Source organism: Glossina fuscipes, unplaced genomic scaffold (assembly GCF_014805625.2).
Source record: "Glossina fuscipes isolate IAEA_lab_2018 unplaced genomic scaffold, Yale_Gfus_2 60, whole genome shotgun sequence".
Classification (NCBI taxonomy): Eukaryota; Metazoa; Arthropoda; class Insecta; order Diptera; family Glossinidae; genus Glossina; species Glossina fuscipes.
In genome coordinates, this window is record NW_023998432.1 from 204,305 (window position 1) to 223,185 (window position 18,881).

At 32.7% G+C, this 18,881-nt stretch overlaps 1 protein-coding gene across 1 annotated transcript; it reads left to right on the forward strand.

Moving 5' to 3' along the window:
- Window positions 1–12,976: 12,976 nt before the first annotated feature.
- Window positions 12,977–17,001, forward strand: LOC119637587 (NPC intracellular cholesterol transporter 2 homolog a). The gene is made up of 3 exons (XM_038033716.1): window positions 12,977–13,107; window positions 16,395–16,508; window positions 16,591–17,001. Exons 1-3 carry the CDS (start codon window positions 13,026–13,028, stop codon window positions 16,848–16,850), a joined length of 456 nt encoding a protein of 151 aa, XP_037889644.1. The 5' UTR covers window positions 12,977–13,025; the 3' UTR covers window positions 16,851–17,001.
- Window positions 17,002–18,881: the final 1,880 nt, after the last annotated feature.

Consider the following 18,881-nt stretch of genomic DNA (forward strand, 5'->3'; position numbering starts at 1 on the left):
ATGGGGATATTATCAGCGATTAGCCAGGTAGTCCTTACAAGAAATTTATTTTTATTCTTGGACGGCATAATTACATTAAAAACAGATGTATGGTAACTTTATCTTACCCAACAATCTAATCACACAACCGCTTGTTTCTTTTTATTTCAAATAAACATTTTATTTTAATCGTGATAAGGCCATGTCATACAAAACCCTAAAGTAAGGTTATAAATACTCCTCCGAATCGAATTATATTTAACACAGTAATTTATATTTTTCTTTAAGTCTTTTCAAAATCTCGCTAACCGAAGCATACGCCTGCTTTTGACAACGATCAGAACTCAAAGGGAGGGTCAAATTAAAACTCAATTTATAAGTCCTTTCGTTAGCTATACTCTGCAAATCAGTGTTGCAAATTAATCTTTTCAATCCTACTCGCGCTAACGTGTTTCGAATAAAATCCCACATCCTTGTCTCGTTAGTGACGACCATAACTAAAAGTACTTATACTCCTCTTAGGCTTCTTACAAATATCTGTACTATAATCTTCAGATTCATTCAGATTCACGTGCTCGCACGTTTTGTTGTTGTCAAGTATTCCGACTTTATGAACAAATATTAGTAGTCCTTCTTGCGGAATTTTTCTCGGTTAATAATAAGAATGAATGTGAACTGTATACATGTATCCATTGTAAAACATTGTTATGGATAGTGGAAACTGAAAAAAATAATAACAATAATCAGAAATACTTTGTTAATAGATAGTTAAATATGTGGGAATCTGATGACAATTCAAGAAAATATATTAAGTCCTTCCTTCCTTAAGTGATTCCCTAACTAAACGCAAGCAAGTATTTTTACTGTAATACCAACATAACCGCACGTACAACTTTTTCAATACATCATTGTACTATCACATATACCAAACAGGCGTGTAAACACATAGTTTTGTTTACAGCTAACTTACTGCGGCAATCCATCCGAATAAAAAAGGGAGCGGATCCCAAATGATGTACAAGGGATGCGTCCTCGCAACCTGCAAATGAATATGTAATTCTAGTTATATACGAATGCGTTGAAGTTTATTTTGCTTGACCTTTGTTTTTATACCTTAATTAAGAAGTCTTTTTCACTTCTGGATCTATGTTAAGGGGAATCTTACAAGTCGTAGACGTTTTTTAAATTGTTTTCTTCCACAAGCACTTTGCAGATATTTGCCTTCGGTTTAATACAAAAAACACGCCCGATAAAAACATGTTTTTAATCGCAAATATTTAAACTGAATTATTTGTACTTCTACAGTTGGGCCAGTGCGTTGAAGTGCGCAATTTTGATTATTTAAATTTTTTTTTGCTAGATATTGTCTGGGCGAAAAAAGCTTGACCCCACTTCGCAGACCACAAATATGAAAACTTCAAATTTTTTGCCTCATATGCTCTTCCAGCAAATAAAATTGCAACAAAAGTCTACATCGTAGCTTCGTCAATTATCAAATTAAAAGCGCTACTTACAGAACCAAGCATAACATGCCTTTTAGCATAGGCAATTTCCCGAAAAGTCTCATCAGCACATTTTTATTTATCAGAAGATGTATCGATAGCGTCTGAATAACTTTCAGTTTCAAAATCGCAAATAACAACCCTTGCCTTTTTTTTTTGGTAGGAGGTGCATAACGAAGATCTTCATCTTCACTGCCTGAAAATTCAATTTTATTGACTTCATCCTCTGATTCAAGTTCGTTATCACATTGGTCTATATCAATTGCATCCGATTTATTATCTGATTGGTCTTTTTGTATTTTGATTATTTTTTTTAAAAAAGAAAATTTTTCTAATTTTTATCTCATAATGGCAACCCTAGATAACCAGATAAAATAAATATCAATTGTAATCCCTTTTACGAATAAGTTACAAAATTACTATAGTGGTTCAAATTGATCTTGTAAAAAATTAATTTCGCAAAATTATAAAGTATATATTACTTCATTAAAACTGTACTGCTCGCAAGCGATCGAAATGATAACAGAAGTGAGTAATGGGTGGGCAATGCGAAATGAAGGGGTTTGCGAAGAAGAGGAATGAACGTTTATATATATTTCATTACTTCTCTAAAAACCAACGCATGGTTTTAAAAAATAATATTAATTTTATATATATATATATGTGTATATATATATGTATATATATATGTATATACATATATAGTAATCAAATTTTTAACGAGGCAAATTGGCTCGGTCCGCACATCTAGTGCTAATATCACATCTCTGTGAGTTTGGGGCGTTTTAGTTTATATTCTTATTGTTACATAAAATGCCTTTTCGACAATACGCCAAGAAATATTTACAACATAATTTTAGCTATCATTCGTGAGCGTGTAATATAAGTTTGTATCTTTTCTCTATCTTGATCTTCTACTTAACATTGACTTGTTTGAACTTCCACTTTGGCTTCAAATTGCACAGATGCGTCGGATATTCGCCTAACAATGTTTGAAGTTTTTTGTCAATGTTTGTCGCCACTAATTGTTGTTGTTGCTCGAATTTTGAGGCCATTATAGACTTATTCACTGATATTTCGTAGTCAGTTCCCTTTGTACTTGCTGCGTTTGCTGCGTTAATTGTTGCAGCATAGTGATGGTGGTCAATGTATTTGCATCATCTTCGGTTTTTTTCCTCAAATCTTTTCATCAGGTGTCAATGCATTTTTAAGCATGCCTACTTGTTGGTTTCCATCACCATTATCTCGGAATTCATACGCTGAAGCGTTGTCTTCATCTTTCTTTAACAGCTTACTTAGCCTATGCTTGAGTTCACCTTTAGGTCTTGAGCATAAGTTCTGATAATGAATCTTCGTCGAAAAAGATATGATCTCACGATAATAATACCTTTTCTATTACTGATTTGTTAACGTTGTACTTGCGTGCGATATGTGAAGTCATGGAGGATTGCGCCAAAGGCGAAGTCGAAAGCAATGCATCCGTCGTCAATGTAAATGACTTGTCGAATTCCGTATATTGGGAAATTGGTAAATTTATCAATTTATTTTTTAGTTTGTCAAAATCAGATGTATTATTTGTGTTCTTATATGTATTGTCCTTATTTCGTTTATTAGTTCTGTCGATGAAACATTCGACTCACTTTCTGTGTTTTAGTTTTGAGTGGTAAGCAAATACAAGGAGTCCAAGTTCAACTTCCTGTAATGTCTGCTTTCGGCAGGATGTTTCAGCGCTTTAAAGAAACAATCGACTTTTTTTATTGTTGCCTTTGAAACAAGGCGAAGTGTTATGAATAAATTATGAAGACGCAGCATATAAGATTGTGAGGATCGTTGGTGGTGTAGAATATTCATGTTATAGATAAAAGGAAAAGATAATATTTATTAATCCCCAAAATTTTACCATTTAATTTTGTATCGCGGTTTGCGCAAATTTAGTTTCGCGAGTTCTCGCGATGTACATGGTTTTTCTTCAACTGATAGAAATTCCGAAATAAAGGCAATGAACGCCAATTTACTTTGATTGAATCAATTATTATATTGAATGTTGTTACTATATTGAACACTTTTTGAATGATTAAACTTAACTTATATACTAAAATATAATTGTAATATAGGTTCAGACTAGCACAAAATTCAAATAGTGTTAAATAACATAAACGCTTATACTAATAATAAAAAATAAAAATGCTCACGCTAACAACAGAATGTAAACTATATAAATATATATAATAATGGTTAGTCAATTAGTTGGATCCATATCATCGCGGATGTTATGGCATCCATTATTATAAACATACAATTATATTATGGCTACCGTTACAAAATATTTTTAATCATATTTCGGGTATCACAGCTAGTTTCAGAACAAACAAACTGTCATTTTTTGCACTTCACTGAGATTCTTAGTGTCCGCGAACGTGTTTCTCGATAAATTTAAGTCACATTCCTATGAAATAGAGTTGGTTGAATTAAAATATGCAATGACTAAAATGTCTTCTCAAGATCACACGAAAGATATTGCCCAGAAATAGCCAACTAAATTATCGCTATAAAATATTTATAAGTTGAGTAACAAGCAAAATAAAAAATTTATTGTGCGATATTGTCGACCCACTTTAAAGGTTAACAATTTCTTTTCCCAGGATAAAGATCGTGACTTTTTACAAATTAGGTTTGTTACCATTAACAATAAATCAAAAAATATTGTTTTAGAAATCAGAAAACCTTTGAAATGCAAAGTAATTTAAAATATTTGTAATCAATGTATTTAGTATCTGTTATATATGTAATATTTGTAATATGTGTAATTTTTCTTTTTTTATGACAAGAGTATCAAATTCTTATATTTCATTATTATACAAATTTAAAGTTTATTATCGAATTTTGATAAATTAAGTAAATTAAGTAAGATATAAGTTAAGTAAGTTTATAATAATATGCACAATAAAACATTTAGATAAATGAAACGAACAATATTTAATTTTTGTTTTATTTGTTACTGAAAGGAAATAAGAATATGGTGTAACGTAAATAGAGCGTTGCTAACTAGAACCTCTGTGTCAGAGACACTAAAAAAAGAAATTAGGACTTGTTTTGACACAGCAAAAACACTCAAAAGCAAAACACTACAACGACCAACAAGTAGCCACGACAATAAAATTGACGAACACAACAACTGAAAATGATCGCCTTTTCCATAGCTCGCCAGATCTTGCTCTAATAATAACAATATTAATAATGCATTGCTCCAGAAATACGTGTTAACTGAATTTTTTGATGTTACGCAAATTAGCTGCAGAAAGAAACAAGGTACATTATTTTAGGCGGGATAGATCATTTCGACAAATGGAATTCTTCATCTATTTTCGTAATAAAAGACCAAAATTTACATCTTGCTGCCGCTTAGGTTTCCTTATACGAGAACAGGCCCAAAACGCGAGCCGACGTTGTTCAAATTTCTTAGGGGAAGGATTTAGACGAATAGATTGCTATGGTTCCCACAATTATTTTATATATCTTTAATCGCTTTTGTAAAAAGATTCCTATCATAAAATACTACAAGTGTTACTATGCAAAGGCGTATTTTTGATAAAAACGGCGCGGGTTGAAAAAATACTCTCAATCTATATTTTTTACGTTTATTTTTTATGGCAAAAGAACATTTTCTCGATTTTTGTCGTGATATATCAAAAATTGTGAGTTTTTTCATGTAAACACTTCGTAGATTAGAGGTGATATGGAGTGTCATCGTAAAAATGGTCCTAACCAAATCTATTCTCAACCTTGTTCGCCCTTACCGCGAAATATGGGACCGTTTTAAATTTCTTTAAAATATATCGACAGATATAATTGGTGCATTGCAAGAAGAAATGAATAGATTTGGGATAGACAAATAGGCTTTTATTGAGAAAAATTGGTACAAGGTATATTTATCGAAATATTTTCTATTATTTTCTATAATACTTTATAATTTTTCTGGTAAGATGGCAATATCGTATCGGAAGAACTTGCATTGGTTAGGCAGCGATCTAACTGACCCATTTTTGCACTTCTTCAGCTTTGCGAGGCTGCGTGCCAGTCAAGCTATACTGTACCGATGGATTAATAAGCGGTAACCAGAAGGCGCCATGTCTGGTGAGCACGCTGGGTGCGGCAGAGTATCCCATTCGAGCCAAACAATGTATACTTGACAACTGTGACAACGCGTCGCCTAGCGTTGTCATGCGACAGGATGACTTTGTGCCTGTTAACTGTTATTGTTGGCCTTTTTTGGAACAATCAATCGTTCAATTTGTTCAATTAACGGCGCAGTTTAATTCGTTTTCAGAAGCTCGTAATGCACTACACCTTGCTGAGACCCTTGCTGAGATTTCTTCAAAGTAGACTATAAAAGTAATGAAGGTCGAAGATGTAATTTTGAACGTTCTATGATTAGCGTGGGCATACGCTGAATAGCTCGATAATACTGAATTAAAAACTGTTATTTTAGATAGAGAACGATCATAATCATCGAATTTAGTCGTTATGCGCATTGGTATTTCTCATTTCTTTATCATTTTTACCTGTAGAATTCGCTGGCTAAAATTTCTGCAAAAGAAACACTCAACGAACGAAAATCCCAACTCGAAACGAAAGCAATCGAATACCATCAACCCGAAATGCGATCGTACCATTTTGGTCTTTCGTATGGCACGATAGCTCAATAAAGACCTGACCACTGTTTCGCAATACTCAGTTATGGAATTAAACTTAATTGTAACATTTTTCCTCATGTAAATTGCTAACTTCTACAACAAATAAAGAAAAACATCTGATAAAAATGAACGCATCGCGAATAAAACGGAATAATAAAATTATTGACGAAAATTAAAAAAAAAAATCAATCACACTAATCTAATTAACAACAAAATATGTTTTAGTGATGCTTTTGTCGCATTTCGCGTAGGAAGAATTCAACAAAAACGACGTATAGACTTCATACAGAATTATCAATCTTAACTTGGCCTCACTTTCGTAGAACGTACAAACGAACATATATCTTTTATTTACGATTGGCGTGATTGCTTCTATCCATAATGCGAAACTGGGCATCATTTAAACGCACAGCTACACAATCCCATATTGAATTGCATTAGTATTGCGAATTTCATATATACCACTATTATTACTGATGAAAAGAAACGAAATTTAGATTCTAGTTAAAAATGCCAATTAAAACAAGTAAAAACATTTCAGTCGGGCAAGGCCTATCTTTCAATGCCCTACACCGCAATGTTTTTATTTTTATTTAAAATTACTATTATGGGTCAATTTGCATCGCCTCTTTTGTATATTAAGTTAAAGTTTAATTTTCGTTACAGTTAATTTTTGTATATTAAATTACTATTATGATATAATTTTCATCAAGAAGCATTGAAATTTGTACTTTTTTGTAGCATAGACTTCCGTTTTCATTATATGAAGGGGTTCAAAAAGTGCCCCAGTCGTTCAAAAGTTTTCATACCAATTTAGAATGCCCAAATGCAACTATTTAGCCACTTTTGTTGAGAAATTTTGGAAATTGCAGTTTTTTTCCGTATCGACTTTTTCGGCTTTTCAAAATAGGTCATTACATTGGCAGTGGTTAAAAAGTGAACCGATTGGATATTTTCAATATCCTTCGTCCTTCGGTCAAAACCCGTGACGGTACCAAATTTCGTCGAAATACGTCAAAAATTGCGAATTGTAGTTTGAACACACATTTACGTGGGCAGACATCAGACGGTCAGGCGGAGAGACAGGCCTAGATCAATTCATCTCTTCATATCGTCATACCTTAAGCCCTTCTGCCTCTCACTAAAATAATATACCCTGTACCACAAGTAGTGGAGAGTATAAGAATTTATTTATTAGTAAACTTTTCGCTAGGATACCTATTCTGAAAACGGTACAACAGTGATTTTTTATAAAATTCATTATCATAAAGCGTACGAGACAACAGATGTTTGATTTTCTTCCACAAGTGGATTTGTTCTTCTTCTTTTATGAGTCAGCAAATAAACAACACAGGATTAACTGTTTTTATTAAAAAAGTTTCAATAAACTGGATTGATTGTGTAATAGATACAGGACTACTAGGTAAGAAGAAATATGGCAATATGATAATTTGAACCGTCGCAACAACGTTCCAACGACAGTGTGGAATCAAAATCAAATATTTTGTGAAACGAGTGAAAGTGAAATGTAACTAATTTTATGAAAGTGCAATTTTCAAAATTTTCAGAATGTAATAAAAGCAATTAAAAGTGCATTAGTTAACTTGGGATTACCAAGAAATTATGACAGCGAATGATAGTAAAAGTTATTTATTAAGATCGCATTACGGTGATCGACGTCAACAAAAATTTGTGGTAACGAATAAACACAAAATGTAAAAACGAAAATTGTTTTCAGATAGAAATATTTGTTATGGCATTATATGAATGACAACTTTCATTTCAGATCTCTCCATAAACAAGTCGCCATTCGATTTAAGGAAGACAGAGTAATCAGAGACAATGAAATACGTTGTTAATAATCTTCGAAGAGCAATTCAAAGAGATGTTCAAAGTTTTTGTGATCGAAAAATTTTTAATATGCAAATGGTTTGGAAATATTTACGAGATGCTTCTAAACCTTTATTTCAGATAAGCAAAAAGGATCTGCAGCTTACACGTAGAGTGAGTCTCATTAATATTAGGTTTTTCTCATATAAAGAGGGATACGAAGATGAAAAACAACATATTATTAAAAATTAATATTCGGTGGGGCATCCTTTTTGCTTAATACCGTCATTGAAAAGTTTCGACATATTTTGTATAATTTTTCTTGTGTATGAAATAGGGATCTAACTTCATTTTTATATTAACCTATTATCACACATTGGACGGAAGAGACTGAGGGTTTTCGTACGCGGCGGTTCAATTCATTCCATCATAGTTTTCATGGGGTTCACGGCTGGTAATTGGGGAGGAGGTTGAAGCAGTTTGAGGTAGTTATATAAGAGCCATTCTTGAATTAAGCGGGACTTATGCTTAAGGTCCTTATCTTGATAGAATTTGAATGTTTCCAAAATACCAAGTTTGTCCCTACTTTCTTTCAAATTTTCCTTATATATACTAAAAAAACGCCCATTGTTTAGAATGCCATCCATAAACACCAATTTACCAACCCCATTGGCTCCAATGCATATATAACTTGACCATTGCCATGCCCGCCGTAAGCTGTTGGCACAAGAACGTAGTAGGAAGCTAATTACAAACAAAAACATTATGAATTCCAAAATTTCTAGCCATTCGAGAGTTCCTCTCGGGTTAACTTCCAAGAGTTTGGGAAAGTATTGAAAACTAGTAGTATACTTTTTGTACACCACTTATGGTATATTAAGTTGCTGCGAACGTATGTAACACAGAGAAGGGCTTAAGATAAAACCCCATTTTTCTATATTGATTCAGAATCACAATCTGAATTGTTCTAAGCCTGTCTGCCCATGTAAATTTGTGTTCAAACTACAATTCGCAATTTTGGAGATATTTCGATAAAATTTGGTACCGCCATATTATATCATAATAGTAATTTAATATACAAAAATTAACTGTACCAAATTTGGACCATCTCGACTTATTTATTGGATCCTGCTCTAATAAGAACTTCCACGAAAATTGACCCTTTGTAGAGCAAACAAGTCTAAGTGAGGAAAATTGACCCATATTAGTAATTTCAAACAGAATTGAACTCTGCAGACTTGGACCATCTACTCCTATTTTTGCATCCTGCCCTATGTAAACCTGTACTATCTCCCCGATTCCGCACTTGAAAAGTACGTCTTTATATAGAAACAAACTAGAATTTTTGTGCTCTATAAAAAAATAAGAATTTTGTTAGACAATGTGGTGTAGGGTATTTAATATTCTTACTTGTTTTATTTAACTTTGTAACATTGTGTAACTTTTCGTTTTTTTTTTTTGCATAAATACTTACAACCGGTTACCTTTTGTAAAAGTTCTAATATAAAGAGGTTATATAAAAATAAACACTTTTTTTTATTAAAATGACTCCAATAAATTGCGGTTAAAAGAAGAAACTGAACAGTTAGCCACCGAGATGAATGCTCACGGACTGCCTACACGCTTGCAGGAGGAGGGGCAACTATACGACTTGACGGATAAAAAAGGGGCTCGTTTGGCTGTAATCTTTTCCCTTGGGAAAATTTGTTAATAGTATCGGTACATTCTAATAGAATCTTTTTTGATTCTAGTGAGAAAATATGAAAATGTGTTCCGTTTACATGCCCAATTACCCCAAAAAATCCCGCAGTTGTCGTAAAAATTAGTTTTCCCTTAGCTTTTTCATTTTCTTTGTGGGTTTTTTACCTTATTATAAATGTTTCTATTAGTCGTACAATAGCTAATGGCTTCCGCTTTCTAAAACGGCTTTTTCAAAAGAAAAATATTTTTTTAAGAATTGTATTGATTAAAACAACAAGTAAAACACTCCGACAAGCCGCGACTCACTATTAAATATCCTGTACCACCCCGTTCATATGACAATTTTACAAAATAAGGCGTTATACAGGACGTGGTCAAAAAAATGGGCCGGTTCGAACTATTTCCATTAGCGTTTGCTTTTGGACCGATAAACATCAGTGTACAAAATTTCATCAATATATGTCAAAAATTGCAACATGTAGACTGAACACAGAAAAATTCGACGAACAGACAAGCTTAGATCCACTTTGAATTGATCTTTATAACAAAAGTTTAAGGTTAAAGTCAAGTCCTTCTAGGAGTTGTATACCCGCACGAATTTAATATATCCTTTTATCACAACTGGCGTAGGGTACAATTCATTGTTGACAAATGTACTCTTAATAATAATAAGACAGTTCTGAAATACGGAAAATAAAAAGAAAATAAATTTCTATTTTCTTTTTTTTGAATATGTAAGAGTTCACAAGCACATCATGTATATGAAGTGAAAAGATATTTCCTCACAATACTTGCTTACCTATTGCCTTGTAAGTGGATATCATGTAATTCGTGCACAGTTGTCGTCCACGCCATATTCTTACTATAATCGAAGACTACTTCCAGTTGCCTTGCTATACATTTTTCGGCGAATTCAACGAAATTTTTTTTAAATTATATCAGATGTCTAAGGTAATATACTAAATGAGATGTGAAAAGTACATCGTACTGAAACTTTGGGTTTTTATATCGATTCGTAATTTTGAATTTTATATGATGTTAACGCAACCATATGAATAATTGTATTGAAGTATATACACATAGCACGCAATTAACTGGTTAATATACCCTGTACTACAAATATATATAAGATAAGGTATTAAAATCATATGGACTACCAATTGGTAATGAAAGCAACATTTATATGTGAGAAAAAATATTGTGTTCCAATATAAAAAACATATAATAATTGCAAAAGGGAAAAAATAAAAAAAATTATATATGACTTTGTAAACATAAGCAACAACAATTAGAATTAGAAGAGAATCAGAAGAGCTCTCTTTATCTTACATCGACTGAATAATACGCTTAAGTAAAAAACAGGCGTCCGCTTAGAAAAAAAAAAACTGCAGAGCAGAGTATTAATTAAATTAGCGAATAAACAAAAAGAAGAAAAAACAAGTAAAAAATTATATTCGATTACGACCGAATCTTTTATACCCATCATTCTTATCCTATAAAAGATTGGAAAAAAGAAAAAATATAATGCGTATTCCATAAAATTGGGCGTGGATGATTACTGGTATTCTTCTAAAATAATTCTGTAAAAATTTGCATTGTGTGTCTGTTGTAGATTATGAGTAAGAAGCCAAAAATACGGAAGCAAAGTTGCTCTCAGTTTTTGTCGTATGGGTGTATCGAAGTTGTAGTCCTGTTTTTTGACCGGTTTGGGTCATTCTCAAATTCTTTTGCAAGTTTGTAGGCGATATCTGCATTTTTTGCGAACGGGAGAATGTTTATCACAGACACTACAGAGTTGGCCAGACGGACAGGCGGACATGCCTAGATGCATTCCGTGTTTGAGACTGGTCAAGAATTTATATAGTTTATGGATTTTTTAAAACTTGTTTCTGCGCTTTATAAAGATATAAATTAAAACTTTCCCTCTTTTTCTTTTTTTGCATTAATTTTTTATCAGGCAAAGAAGTTAAGTGAGCTCAAATAACATAACGCATGACATTTGCTTTTCCTACATTTCCTATTTCTTTTATTTAGTGTCTAACACTAAACTAACTACCGAGCATGTCATTTTGATTCATTTTAATGTTCGATCTTCAAAATTACGCTTATAAGGCATGTAATGTTTGAAGATTTTTCGGAAACCTTTATTTACATGAAAAGACCTTTAAGCGCTTACAATCATTTTTTCATAGCTGGTCTACTCTTCGAGGTGCTGATGTCCTATACCTATTTCTAAAAAAATGGATCATTTTTATCCCCTACTTTTGTCGACTTATCACGGTCGAGAAGGGAAGCTGGAAATTTGAAATTTGGGATAGGTATTACCCATTGAGAATATGAGGTTAAAAACTGGGTGTGCTCCCTTGTTATGCTCGTCCACAATGTCGAAGAAACTGAAACACCGGAAAACGCCAACATCTTTCCGACATTGATTCCGTGAAGATATTTCTTAAAACCTATGACTCAAATGTGTGTCAGGACTACCTTCATTGTCAGCCCAAAGATATTCCCGATCGTCATATTAGCACGGTCACAATTGGAAATAAAATTTTAATTCCAATTTATATCCAATTCATTTCCCATTTATTCTTACATACATTAGCATGTTTTCCATCCGATTGCAAATAAATTAGAAATAAATTGGAAGCAAATTGGAATTGAAATTTAATCGTTAACTGTGGGCGTATTAGCAAACCTATCGGTATCATTTTTGAATCAAGCCTGCAAATGGATTTGACGAACATTTATGAAGCAGATTTCCCTTTTCCTGCAAATCCTCCTCGAAGATTTCTACTCTTAATAGTCCATCTTCTTTTTTACCTTTTGTTTCTTTTCATAATATACCTTTATTTTAATTTATTTATTTTTATACTGGATATTGGAGTTAGACACGCGAAGCAAGCGAAAGTGCATAGTGCATGAATGTCACTACAAAACGAAATTTGTTCGCCAAAATCGTGAGCACTTACACTTGATTGGATTCTAATATCAATGCTTGATTTTGTTTTTTTTTCACATTTTCGGTATTTTTTTACTCAGAGAAAATTTTGTTTGCTTTATTATTGTTCTCAGCTATGCTCGAGGCTTTGTGTGCTTTGTTTGCCTGCATGCGAATGTGAATTTTTATACGAAATTATCTCGTCCTCGGTTTTCCACACATAACGAAAAAAGCGTATGTGCTCTATTCGAATAGACTCCTCAGCAAGAATTCATTCAGTAGCGCGCCGTCATACGTTGCGGTCATAGTTATCATAGTGATTGGTGGTAATTTAAGAGAGCAGAGATAAGAAATCAAGACTAAGGAAGAATTCCATTTAAAATGAAACAATTTGTATTTTTTATTCTAATATGGGGATATTTAGTAAATTGCACGGTAAATGGCTTGCAATTTACAGATTGCGGTAAATATATAAATATATATATTTATTTATGTAATTAAATTAAAGCAAACAAGAAGAAAAAAATAAAAATAAATAAAACAATTAACGTCTTTTCTCCAAAACTTAATTTTGCTTTAATTCAAAACTTACACATGTGTGCACCACACCACCCTCTGGACAATTACGTTTTTAGTATGTAATGGGATTTTTCAATTTAATCCAATTAAAATTAATTAAGAATAGGCTTTTATTTAGAAAAACATATATATATAAATAAAATATAGAGAAGCGTATTTTTTCGGAGAAGAAATTGAAAAAAAAAACTAACTTCAGAAATGTTTTCCTTCTTTTCGAATGAAATTCATGAATAAGTGTTAATGACAGGAACCACAAAATAGTCGTTCGTATATATACTCTGGCGACTATTTACGCTTACTGCAAATTAACGAAAGCAAAAAAAGGAGAGATTATCAAATTTAATGATAAAATTTCTAATACGACAAATACAATGGCCAAATGCGATTGGAAGTTACGCGCACGTGGCAAAATATGGACGTAGGGGTGAATTGTCTCAGCGTCAGATGTCTTAGACTGCACTGAATATATATATATATATTTGTATATATTTCGTTTAATAAATGACGCAACAGAACAGCTATGGCCGATCCGACTATGAAAAGATAGTTAAATGATATCTTAGTAAATATCTGTATACACGCATATGTATACTATTTTTATATCCATCGCCGCAGGGTAGGAGGTATATTCATTTTATCAAAACGTTAGCAATGCCCAGAAAAAAGTTTCATATACCCCATAGAGTATACATATTCTTGATCAGCATTAAATTCTGAATCGATTAAAGCATGTCCATCTGTCTATCTATGTAATATCTCCTGAAGAAGCTCTTGTACGCATGTTGGTATTGAAAATGGGCCAAGTCGGTCGAAGAACACGCCTACTTTACTACGTAAAGTAAAAGCATCTGTTTTGCAAACGGAATTAAAAACTTTTTTTTATTACTCTTTAACTACAGCGAATAAATGCACGTATATTCTATGAGTGTTGTTATAGTACTTGTATTAAAAAGAGGAAAAGTTGATACTTCTACCCAATGTCATAGTGTATCAAAATTTAATTTCTTCTGCAGTACCGTCTTAATGCGCAGAATCATGCTTCAAAAACTCAATAAAGCATATAAATTCTTGACCAATTTCAAATTCGGAATGCACCTAAGCATGTTCATCTTGCGAAAGAATTTGAGAATGACCCAAACTGGTCAAAGAACACGCCTACAACGTCAACTTATAAGTACAACAAATGTAAATATCTCCCATTTTATTCTGAAATTAGAAAAAATTACCCGCGGCCTCCCAATATTATAGAGTATCAAAATCTAGTTTTTTTTAGATCCTCTTAGAAGAACGATGATGGGTGTAAAAGATTTGATCACGACCGAACATAATTTTCTTACTTATTTTCCCTCGTTGTTCCGTTAGCAAAGCTCCAAATTACACATTCATTAAAAATATATTATGTACAAAATCTATTAAAATATAATTTTGATTAATAGGAGATTATAAATCGTTTGATTTTCACTATTTTTGCTTAAGAAACATAGATAGATTGATAACAATGCCGAAAATCATTACAAAACTGAAATGATCTCGAAGGTTATTTCAACCAAGCCACGGTTACACATTATTTGTCTTATTTGGTCTTAATTCGAAAACCCACCAAACATTATCTGACAGTAACATGTAAACAATGTAAACATTAAAGACGACACGTACTAAAGTATATTCACATTTTGGATAAATATTAGACGGATCGCGTGTAGACTTAATCAGAACCCTCTTTCCGTTGCTTTCCTGGCGCTTGGTATACCAATATGTTCTTCATTGTTAAGCTACAGCAGTACTACTGAATAGAAATAGGTGCAATCCGATCTCAGTCGTATTTACAATATAGAAAAAAAAGGAAGCAGAAAATAAAAGTTATTAATATAAACATTACTGTGAAAAACTAGGAAAGCTATAGAAAAGATCAATTTAAACTTTAGCGCAAATCCTTAGTAAGACTGGGAAATGCGGCACGATTTATCAGCTGATCCGTTCACTATTCATAAAAAAGTTATAAATATATATGAAAATGCTGGTTACTCACGATGCGCAACGAAGAGAATAAAAATTTTGTAATTTTTTTTTAATTTCATTTATTTAATTTTAACTAAAACAAGTAAGAAAATTATATTCGGTCATGGTTGAAGCTTTTATACTCATCGCCGTTATCCTAAGGAAGACTATTATATATGAAAGGAATCAAATAAGGAAAATAATATTCAGTCGTGACCGAATCTTTTATACCCATCATCGTTAACCTAAAAAGGATAAAAAAAAGTGAAAAAAAAAAAATGTTCATGCCCTATAATATGGCGTGGGCGTGGCTGATGTTTTCTATTTTCAAAATAAAAGTTTGTGTCACTTTGACGTGCGGCCTTGTAGGCGTGTCCTTTGAGTTTAGGTCCCTTCCAAATTCTTTTGAAAATTTGTAAGCGATGTATTTATTTTCCCTAACCGGAGAATATTTACCACAAATACGAACAAACGAATATGTTTAGGTGCATCCAAATTTTTCCCACTTTTGGATGGATGCTACAGCATGGGCCAGTATACGCTCATATTTGTGAAGATTTATCTGCTGTATTTTATAACTAACCATGAAAAAAAACAATTTTTTATTCCTTTTAAAGAAATGAAGGTGTCCTCACTTTACGTAGTACATCCACCGATTTGGGCCATTTTCAACACGAATGCGTGATAGAACTTCCAATGTTTTTGTCAAATTTGAACTCAAAAGCTTCATTTTTGCGGCCATGGCAACATTCACAGAAGACATATACAGACGGACGGACGACCACTCAAACAACTGGGCAGCCGGACAGCCTGACATGCATAAATCGATTCAGAATTTGATGCTGATACATACATATATACTCTATGGGGTCTCTGAAGGTTCCTTTTGGGCGTTACAAACGTTTTAACAAAATGAATATATGAATGATGGGTATAATAATTGCAATTGTATGCAATGTGGCTATAACGAGTGCAAAAAAGAAATATTAATAAAATTTTCGATGACTACATTTTCGGCCAAATTGCGTAATAAAATTCTACAATAAATGCTTTAGAAGCATTTTTTTTTTTTTTTTGATTTTTGCTTTCAAAAATTGTTTCATTTTGTTTAAAAGATTGTTTTTGAAAAACTGTATTCTTTAACCTTACACACTTACTTACCTACCATTATAGGTTCTAAAACTGGCAAATTTACCAGCGTTTATATATCGGATTGTGATACGACCAAACATGAATGCATTTTGAAGCGCGACTCAAATGTTACCATAATTATTGATTTCACACTGGGTAGGTGTTATGATTTGCTAACACATTTTTATTGAAAGTGCATTTATTTGTACAACTAATTTATTGCTTTAATCATTTTTAGCTGAAAATGTGAACGCTGTTAAGACTGTCGTTCATGGTAAAGTGATGGGTGTGGAGATGCCATTCAATTTGCAGAATCCCGATGCTTGTGTTGGTAGCGGCCTTATATGTCCGCTATCGAAAACGGAAATCTATGTGTATACAGCCGTGTTGCCTGTTCTGAAAGCGTATCCGAAAGTAAACGTTATAGTTAAGTGGGAATTAAAGGATGAACATGATGAGGACATCGTGTGTGTTGAAATACCAGCAAAGATACAATAAAATTATTTAAAAAATTCCCTTTTCCCTTTTACCGAGTATTGCGATATTTGTAATATTGGTCTGTGGTCTGAGAGTATGTAAGGAGATAAGGTCATGAGATTAAATTAAAAAACAATTATGGAATAAATTGAAAAATTAATTGATACTATTATTTGATCTTCTATATTTTGACTATTATACACAAAGTTAAATGAGAGAAAGAAAGTTGAGAGAGAAAGAAATATATAAACTGAAGACACTGAAACATATGTGTAAGAAGTTTCAGCTCAGTTGTCGGTATAACTTTCTCATTTTTTCTTGTCAAACTTGATTTAAGGCTTACTATGTGTCCATGTTTGATTTTCATTTTCGTTCTCAATAATACCTTAGGTGTGGAACGCATATGGACCTTCGAACATAAATATGTGGAAAGTGCTCTATATATTCAATCGTTACAAAACAAAGCGCCCACATTTATTACTGCTTCATATGCCCGTCTTTCGCTTTTTAGAGAAAATGTATCTGCTTTAGAAACATAGATACACACACAAAATTGACAATATACTGAAACTTTCCATAGAAACGTCTTACCTTCAAACCGAATTAGGCTAAAACTACTTCCCCAATAGCTAAGAAAATGCTATATGAATATCCTGCAGATAAGTGTACGCAGCACACTTTTTGCGATTTTAAAAGTGTTACTTTACTGGCTCAATTTAAAGGAATGTGACCATGATACAAGTGCAAAATACCATGATGGCTATAATATCAAAATTAAGACCAAATAACTATAAGGGTTCCGTTTATTAGCATCAAATGAATCTCATCTATTAAAGATTACTCAAACCAAGCGAAACCATCACAAAGAAACGCTATAAACGACAATGAACGTAATTGCACAGGGAAATTGGTGCAACAAGCCGAAGGTCATGATGGCGCAATTACCACTCGGCTCCAAGTGTTAAAAACTAGACCATTGGCATTAGCAGGGTTAAACCATAATGTGCTACCCTTCCTCCTATCATTCTGAATGACACAAATTTGAGTCGAAGGCTTTTTGTTTGTTTGAAGAACATTTGGATTGTAATGACAATAAATCCAAGAAGTATCTTTCCGTGGAGAATTTTAGAAAATCAGTTGTTCTGTTGGTACGGAATCAGTATTCGGTCGGAAAGATAGTAAATGCAGTGGCTAGCAATGGAAAATATTTTGAGCCAAAATGTTTTTTACAATATATGAAATAAGTACTTCTTAATTCCATTAACAAACGATTACAGTAAATTCTGCGTCCTAAATGCGGATGTCTATCTAAGTTTTGCAATAATAAGTTTTCATGCATCGGAGCATAAGCATTATAGCAGATTTTGTAATTTATTTTTATATATCCTCATACGCCCGCTCTTAACACTTGAGCGTTATTACTCACTGTCCGAATGGATGGGATTGGACAGTTTTCTATGGCCACCTCTCTTTTTTTTTTTTTTGATGAAAGCTGTTATAACATAATCATCTAAGGTCTTAATATACTGTAGTAAATTTGAACTAAATACATCCATATTCCGGTGACATTCTCTTATAAGACTTCCCATGAAAAGTAAGCCTTTATAGATCAAAAAAGGCTCTAATTTTTAATATTCTATCACTAAATTGGGTGAGAAATAATAAATTGTTTGACGAGAGAATTAACATTATTAAATTTACTCGAAGTGGCTTCTCATTTTGAACGCCAAAAAGAATTCTTACGAAAATGTTACCCGTTTCCATATTAGGTTTACGGTGGTTACCATCACAATGACACACGAGTTTGTCACAATTGATGAGAGAAACAGATTAACAAGAGCCATATGACTCCGAATGACGAGGTCAGATTAAGAATTCGATTAAGTGAAATGGTATAAGTCAATTAATGGTCCATCTTGCTAGACTGTAACGTTTTTACTTTCTTTTTTTGATTTTGAAGAAAGATATGGACCTTCCTATTCGGCTTGTCGATAATGTATATGCTTCCCAATGTTATATGTAATCAATGTTCATTCCGGTTAGAGATTTCGG